The sequence below is a fragment of the Diadema antillarum genome, unplaced genomic scaffold (assembly GCF_040938485.1).
Source record: "Diadema antillarum isolate AM-2024a unplaced genomic scaffold, OU_Dant_1.0 seq00001441_RagTag, whole genome shotgun sequence".
Classification (NCBI taxonomy): Eukaryota; Metazoa; Echinodermata; class Echinoidea; order Diadematoida; family Diadematidae; genus Diadema; species Diadema antillarum.
The window spans coordinates 556,121-565,209 of NW_027272190.1; the positions used below are offsets into that span (position 1 = coordinate 556,121).

The window sequence follows — 9,089 nt, forward strand, 5'->3', positions numbered from 1 at the left end:
ATGTACTTCCTGCAGCACTTTTCCTTCACTCAAGGTCCAAGTTGGGATTTCTACGGATGGACGTGTCTGATAAAGAAATAGAGATATATCTACATCTTGTTCTGAAATCAGTCTAGATGTCTAGTTTGAAATGATATTAAACATGTATATCAGAGAGAACTAGATATCATTTCTTGTCTTGTCTAGTTGTAACATATTCACAGATATCTGATAATTCTTCAAAATTTGTGATTATCTTTTGCCATGTGGAATAAAAAGTTGAACAACTGTCCGAGGAACCCTCCACATGTAGGGTTATAAGAAGCTGCAAAAATACTACGCCTGTTCATGTATCTATAGACTTGCATATCACTCGGGACTTTATTGTGTTTATAAGTTACCAACGCCATAATTCTTTCTGAAGTGAAATCAACCTGTAGGTACCCCCTATATGCATGATTCCAGTAAATGACTACAATGTATGAACTCACATAGAGAACGTAGAACAGCCATATATGCCTAGTCTAGAGTACAATTCTATCCTCATGTATAAAGAAAAAATGTTGCTATGACGATCACCTTGTTTCTAATACTGTAGGCCCTGCAGAAATCTCTTGGAGGTGTACAATGACTGCATATCCAACAGCTAGTCGATGGACCGGCCAGGCTCGGCGAAAAAGCGTGAGACTGCTGCAAAAAGAGCGAGAGAGGGGATTGAGAGAAGAGATGAACAACATGCCGCTAGGCTACTTTTCTGTTCTTCCTGAAGAAATAATATACCATGTTTTCTCAAAATTATCATGTAAGTATAAATAATATTTGTATAACCCACAATGACGTAAATTTGTGGAAGTGTTAATAAGTGCCATCTTCTTTCGGTTCCTGAACATGGTGCACATATAAATTCAAAGTTTGATATGACTACTAACACTAATGGAAGTTTAAGGTTGAAATGCATAATTTGAAATAAAAAGTATACGGGGAAATTTCAACTGTAAATCCACTTGGTTTATTTGCTTTTATACATCGGTACTGTTTTCTCACAACATAAACACATACTTTAATGTATGGCCTACTTGTACACGCAACCTAGAGCTTTTATTTTTTTTTCTTCAAATTTACTTGACTGCGTACTTATTCATATATTTTGAATTTGATTAACAAATACTCATATGTGCATTATCCGCAGTTTGAATGTTTAAAATACATTTTAATTTGTTTTTGCCTCAAAATCTCTTTTCCCTCTCTACTTTTTGTATAGTTTGGATCTGCAATAACAGTTCATTGAGGGCACACATCAACATCTTTTCGAAACTAAGATTAATGTTGGCTTAGAACTTTCATACTCCCCTTGAAGACATAGAAATTATGGTTAAGAATTAAAAGTGTAGATGTTGGTTGACCTTATGAATTCGTGGGTTTTGATACATCACATCTTACATTTCATCTATTTTGTGTTTATTCAGCCACTGAGCTCAGTCGACTCTCACTGGTATCGAAATCCCTTCGTGATATTGTGATTGCGTATAACCTCACCCGGCAAGGTTTAAACCGATTGATGGGTTCCGAATGTGCATTGAGGAGCAAGAGTAAAAGGAAGAAAGTTGATCTCTGTCAGTGCTTCAAGAACTTAGGTGGGTCAATTTTCTGAGATTGCTGCTAGTTCTCTCTTTTTATTTCTTTTTTGCTGTGAATATTAACTTTGTACTTCAATTTCTTAGTATCTTTCTTCCATTGTGCGTTTAATATACCTGTCTTGCAGGACGTACAATGTAGGTAGTGCCTCCTGAATGAATACCAGTTTATCCCAATTAACTTTGTGAGTTCTACATAGAGGTTTAAAAATTCAAAGACTTTCTATTTGATTTCATTCTGAACGGACGCGAGGTCTGACACTAATTTACCTTGATAGGCCTATGTCATAAGTTTGTTTGAGTGTATTTGCGATTTAGTTCTGATTTTTTTTTTTTTCAATACTGACGCCTTGATACCGAAAGTCACATGTCCTCATTGGGGAAACAAACAAACAAATCTTCAAGTTTGCTCGGCAACTTTAACACAATCTTCATGTCGCTATGATCCTTTGAGCCCAGTGTTAATAGTAAGGATGCAGTGCGTATGGTGCTGTGTATGACAGTGATCTTAACGAAAGGTTGCGCCGTCTGACCCACAGGTTTGCTGGTGAAACGATCAACATGTCTCTACCCTACCAAAGAGCGTCTACGGCTTATGGAAACTCTTTTTCACGAGGTCGGTTTTTACACTGCGATATAGATTCAAGCATGACATGTATGAGTGTCTCTTGCACTGAGAATGTTATCGTGACCCGAAAACGAGTACAATTTTATTTCGCAATACTTTCCGCAGATACCAAAGTTGGCACAAAGAATGGGTCAAATTATTCAATATTAAACTGAAACCGCAAATGTAGCAATTTGTTTTCTGTCTTATTTTTTTTTTTTTTTTTGTTTATCTAGGGGTCTGCGCAGGCAACTGGATAAGACAAACAAGAACAAAAATACAAAAAGCAACATGGAATTGAAAATGGCAGAAAGTTTCGACTGAAAACATATAGCTATTGAAGTTCAGTTGTTGCTGATTCAAAATCTATGGGGAAATACTTGTTTGCATCTTCTTACAAATAAGAAAGCTCTCAAAGCTAAGAAAGCTATTACAAAACAAATATATCCATGATGGACAATAAAGACTGAAATGAAATGAAATAATTCCTTAATAACGATGATTTTTTCTGAGCTTTGGAATCAATTTCAATACATTTTTTTATTGTACTTAGATCTTTGAAAACATTTTCATCGAGTGCTGGAGATAGCACTAATTATTATCTGAAAAATTGAACTTTAATTGTATGAAACTATTTGGTTTTGTAGCTCGTCGCAAACTTTACCATTGAGTCGTCGAGAATAAACTACTGTTTTGGGCAGTTCTTCAGCATCTTCGTCAAAGGCTGGCAGGAGCGGGAATGTCTTCGTGCGTACTTCGCGGTAATCAACTACAATAACTTGGTGCTGAAAATGAGTAAGATGGCAATGGTATATATACTAGATCGATTACGTTAATTAGAAAAATAATGAAACATCTATTGTGATCTTAAGTGTTCATGCGGAGTTGGCTGAATTCCCCTTTCAACAACGACTACTGGAAGACAGCTGAAAGACTAATATTTCTGAAAGACCTCTCACATCACTTAGTCTCAGCGGTCTTTCCGTATTCAAATATCTTCCAGAGGTATCATTGGTCTTTCACCGATTTCTGATAGATTTCTCAAAAACCTCGGCATTTCGGGGAATATGAATCCCCATATTATGCAGTGGTGGGGAAATTGTGATTGTGTTATACTTCACGGTTCTTCGATGCGTGTGTACGTTCGTCCGGACAAGGGCAAGGGGACATGTATAATCTTTAATAAATTGGGTTATAGTGTACACAAGGATGCGGATATGTGGTTAATCCTTTCCATGCTGAACTCTGAAATCCCCATATATTTATTACCCAGGTCGCCATTTCTCGAAGTAGATGGGTAAAGTTAACCTACGAAGGTAATTTCAAGTTAGACCATTCTTTGCTTTGTTAAAGTTTATGTTTGTATTTTTTCCCATTTACCAAGCTAACGTCATCTCGGGCAAGCCTGGCGTGAAGGCGGATCAAGAGATGGAGGTGCGATCGTTCCTGCGTGGTGTCATCCTGGACCAGTGCGAATCGCTGGAGGATCTTGGCATGTGGCTACACTTCATTCTCCAGCCCTACCCTATGGTGCATCAGGCTAGGCTCCTCCTACTCCTCTACGGCTCACTAAGCAGGAGTAAAGGTACCGGTAATCATTGCTTGTTTAACAATGACCAGACCAAGTGCCTAAAATGAATGAAGTCATCGTAATGATTAACGAAAAAAAAAAGAGAGATAATTGTAGGAAAGTTACGATTGTATTTAGACATGATGGTTTCTTGTCCTTTGATTTTGGAGAAATTTTATGATTATTTCTGCAAATACTTGAACCCTTGGAAGACTCGTAAACTTAGACCTCCCCGAAAGTGACGTAATAATCAGCAAGTTGATTGTGGTCAGTCTCACGGGAGTACGTAAAGTGTCAAAAGAAAAGATTTCAGTACATAACGTTTTGCTGTTGGTACCACGATTGCTTCTTCCTTAAGATTGTTGTGTATAGAAGGCACTGTAGTGTAGTGGATCCGTGATTTTTCGTTTTAACTTGATAGAAGTCCGTAGTTCTCATTCTGCCACCCGTACCTTTCAGTGCTGCCATGGCTGCGGTAATACTGTAATAATAGTAATACAAAATGATAGGGAGAACAGTGAAAACATTGAAGAGGCTAACCTGAATATATTAAGATCATAATATGATCATTATTATTATCATCATTATCATCATCATCATCATTGCCCTCTATGATTGCTATTCAAAATGTGCAAAACCTTTTCCATCTGGGTACATTAAAAAAGACAGTGAATCATTGTTTAGGCCCCTACTAATATTTCTGAATTGTGGCCTGTATCCCCCTTAAAAGAAAAAGCAAACAATGGTTTACTTTTTTATTCACGGTGAGATCAGTTAATTTTGTACAGTCATTTCCACCGTATATGGAAGCTTCCGTACACTGTAAAAAAAGTAATAATAATGAAAACATATCTACTTACAGCCATTGTGTCATGTCATGTAAGACATACTGTCAAATTATTCTCAACAGAAAAAAAAGACTACACGGTAGCGGATACAACTGTAACAGTTCATGTCCCCCCCCCCCCCCCCCCCCTCCCTCCATATGCAGACCAGATCAACTGGACTTTCATGTCTCTGGATGACCAAAACATCGCGTCTCACCTAGCCTCCGCGCCGTTCCGCGACCTTGCCGTGGCGATCAAGGCGTTGCATGGTCACTCTGAGTGGAACACGGACAGCGTCATCAGTGTGTTGGAAGAAGTGACAGGTACAGCTGTGTAACATACGTAATGATCATCTGTTAACGTTTTCACTCATAGAGTTACATGGATGTCAACATCTTTTCTACAGGGGTATCCTGTGACGGTTATAGCTGTTTTTTGAAGAGTGACATCATATGTGTGTGTGTGTGTGTGTATGTGTGTGCTCGCGCGCACGCGTGTGTGTTTCGTTGTTGCTTCCTTTCTTTGTCGAGTGTACGTAGGATTTTGTTCTTCGCGCGTTTTGATAAAGTAAAATATTTACAAATGCCACTACAGTCTGTAAGAGTGATTGGATACTTCCATGCATAAAAGAGCTAGCTAGGATTTGGATAGTGCAGGACGTTTACCACACAATGGCTAGCAAGTTATTATGACAAAGGAACCAATTATATAAATGTTTATTAAGCCTTGCACCTTCCATTCCTAATGGATCATGATGTCATCAGTGCGGGTGTACAGGAAAAAAGAAAACGAAAAAGGAATGTCCTTGCTGCTTCCTTTTCTTTTTTTTTCAAGAAAGCAACAATGAACCGGTTTAGTTATTATTTGTCACTTCTTGTTTGTTTTTTTCATTGAAGAAGTTACATTTATTTCTACTAATTGTGGGAGTAGAGTTTTCAACACCACCGTGATTGTGTGGCATCAAGATGCAATATAAAGCCATGCAAACAATAATTATGAAATAACAGTGCAGCAGTTGCTTGTTCTGTCCTTCATATTAATTTCGAGAATAAAGCTGATTAATGCTTAATGACACCGTATATGTGGATTGATTAAAAAATGTAATTTGGTCACTGAGCTGTGTATTGATATACAAAGAGATAAACATGGTTATTCCAGCAACACTGTTGTGTGGTAATTCCGGTTAGTTGTCAGATTTGTTACCTTCTGCAGAGCATTTGTTTATTTATCTCATATCTTTATTCATCACTTTTAGGGGAGACATTAATTGAGTTACATGTAGATGTTACCATGTATGACGATGTAGTTTGAATATCATTATTTTTTTCTTCTAAACCTGTTACTCCTTTCTTCTGGCCTTGATTTCGCCGTTTAGCTTGCCCCAATGAGTGGCTGGATGACAACGTGGCTCGGTTGCTGTGTATGTGCGGAGAAGCTATTGTCATTCCAGTCCTCGCTAGCAAGGCGATCAACGGGAAGATGACTCAGCTGAGCTCCATAATAGTTGGCTTAGCAGTGGTAAGAGTATTCGCCTACATACAAGTAGTCATATGTATAAAAAATGTGTATTGCTCCTGCCACATTGTTTCGTTTAATTTTCTACGAGACATAGGGTTAGGCAGGGTTGCGATTGATGGAGTTTTAGATTAAATTTGATGTGAGGATTAAGATTAGGGTTAGGGTTATGTGTATGGGTAGATTTATGTTTGACCTAGCGTGCAGATATTTTGTAGGAGCAACTATCGTTGGAGTAGATGTCATGGAACCTGTGTAAACATATACACAGGAACAGGTGAATGTTCATGTTGACAATTATCTTAAAATGATGATTATTTCCATTACCCATCCTTTCCAGCTGATATCTTTTACTCTTCTTTCCAAATTCCCGACCAGAGTATTGTGCAAAACTCCAGAAGAGAGGATTGAATTTTTGTTTTTATACCAATCTACAATTTGATTCGGGCGACCGGATACTCTAGAGTACGAAATGGAATGGTTCCAAATGAATTCAAAGAATGTAACCAGTATGTTTATTTTCGTACTTTATCAGATGTTCCGGTAGCACAGTTTGCATCACTTGAATGTGCCAGATTTGAAATGAATAAACTTTTATTTAATGAACATACAAAAATGATACATTGTGTACTTCTTTTCTGCATACCAGGTAACGTATCTCAGCAATCTCAACATGTCTTGGCTGGTCAAAATTCTTCGCGAAGTTTGCGACATCGTACCCAGTGAGCATGACGTTGTTGGTCTGGTGGACGCTACAGTCAGCTACTTTCGCACAATCATTCTTGCCCTCCCTGATCAGGGCGATGTGGGTAAGTTTATGCGATGACTTTGATTCATGTAAAATTGATGATTTTACCATCTAACGCATCTTGAAATAAACAACAAAAAAATGAACACTCTCGATCACACGTAAAGATTTTCCTTCAGTACATTGATGTTGAAATCATCGCTTATGACGTAAACTAATTATTCACCAAGACATACACAAGAATTGATTCATAGCAAAAAAATCAACAAAATTATCAAAAATGTCATTCGATTCATCGATGATAGAGTAACTAGGGTCGCAAGAATCCTACAAACATACACTGTATTTGCAGCATTGGCAGAGCATTCGTATAGCACAACATTCTGTGACAGTTATGTGCATATTTTCTGTCTTTCTGTGTTATTTGATTATTATTTAAATGTATCTATGCATTTATGTATGTATGTACATGTATACGTATTTATTTATCTATTTACTTATTTGATTATTGATGTATTTAGTTTTACAAGCATAGAAATGCACGCTAAAATGATTCTTTTCTGTAGTTTGATGTGTGTGTATTGGGTGTGTGTTTTCTTGCTTGCATCCCCACCTTTCAAAGGCCGCATGGTCATGTTCGAGGACGCAGTCAGCGCCTTTACCTGCTTCACCAGGGAGCTCATGATGACATCGATCAAGCCGTCAACCAAGGCTGGACGCCAACATCTGATGACCGAAGAATGAGTGCCAACAACGGAATGGCTGACCTTTTGACGTTCCTCTAAATAGAGTAAACATTGAAAAATCTGAATTGCTTTGAAGTGGGTGAGATATCATCCAAGCCCTGGTTATTGACAAGAGTAGATTGGACTTGGCATTTTCAACTGGGATATCAAGTTTTGAGTATCTAGGTTAATTAAGTTGGAACGTCGCACTCATGCCACTGTAAATGACAGTAAATATTTGCCAAAGAAGGGACCTTTTTATTAGATGACTATCACGCAGGGATTGGCGTAACAAACTGCCTGTCATGAGTTTCCTCTTTAAGAAGGCAATGAGATATATTGTATGAAAGCCCTAATGTAGTGGATAAGAATATCGCCAAGATGTGCTACTCTGGAGACTTTGAATGAAGCATATTTTTGTTTCTGCTATTTCTTCTTTAAGCTGCTTTACAAATTAAGTTCACTTTTTGATCTTGATATTCAATATGACTGGCGAACCATGAAGGACATCTACCTACGATGTCTTACAGATAACAGAAATGTTTTCTGAAACGTGGTAGGTGTTAACCTCAACAGTCTTACAATGGTATGATTTGGGGAAAACTCTCGTTGAATGTCACATTTCAATTCTGAGATTATACCCTCGGCAATGTGTGAAGCGATGTGGCAGATTTCCGTCAACTTTCAAAGGAAACATTTTCTCGAAAATAAACCTAAGCTTAATATTCTCAAGGAACAAAGGTCATCATTATAATGCACACACACACACACACACACACATACTAAAACACACTATCAGAGGATATACTTTCGTCGTCAAAGTCAAATTTTGCACCACGGTTAATATGACTTCGATAAATCGAGTGATTTGACCAACAAAGTCGCGAAGGTTTGTATGTCAAAAGTCATGGTATAAGGTTTCATGCGTTTTCCATACGTACGCGATATTTCATAATTTACAATCACATTTGGCAAAAATAATGTGACGTTTATATGCCTCTCCTGCATTGCTTTGGATTATATCATATATAAAATATATCTATTTTCATATTTGGTTAATGAAATCAATAGGAAATAGCTGTATCATTTAAATCGGAGCAACGATAAGCTATACGGCTGGTGTACTGCAGCTGGAAAAAAACCCAACAACAACAGCAACAACAACCATTCTTGCTCATCTCAAGCGCGGAGTAGGCCCAGAATAGTCATGATGTAATAGTCATAGTAATGATGGTCCATGTTCAGAAGCCCAAGTCGGTGTGCTAGAGATACTCGCATTATCATACGGCAGACTTACTGATTTGTTTGCATTTAAAAAAGGGGGAAAAATGACCAGGCTGCTTTATTTTAACCATTACAACAATCAGATTGGTTGAACCGCTGTTCAAATTGCCAATTCTCAATATTGAAACAAGTGGATAAGTCGTTCACTAGTATAACTTCAGTGTAAATAAGATGTGTAAAAATACAGAATAGGAAATTTA

General features: G+C 37.6%; 1 protein-coding gene across 1 annotated transcript; it reads left to right on the forward strand.

The window, feature by feature from the left end:
* The first annotated feature begins 606 nt into the window (after window positions 1-606).
* On the forward strand, window positions 607-7,624 carry LOC139709518 (F-box only protein 47-like). The gene is made up of 8 exons (XM_071621477.1): window positions 607-781; window positions 2,153-2,229; window positions 2,868-3,015; window positions 3,605-3,811; window positions 4,782-4,940; window positions 5,993-6,135; window positions 6,782-6,941; window positions 7,503-7,624. The coding sequence occupies exons 1-8, from the start codon at window positions 607-609 to the stop codon at window positions 7,622-7,624; spliced, it is 1,191 nt and encodes a 396-aa protein (XP_071477578.1).
* Window positions 7,625-9,089: the final 1,465 nt, after the last annotated feature.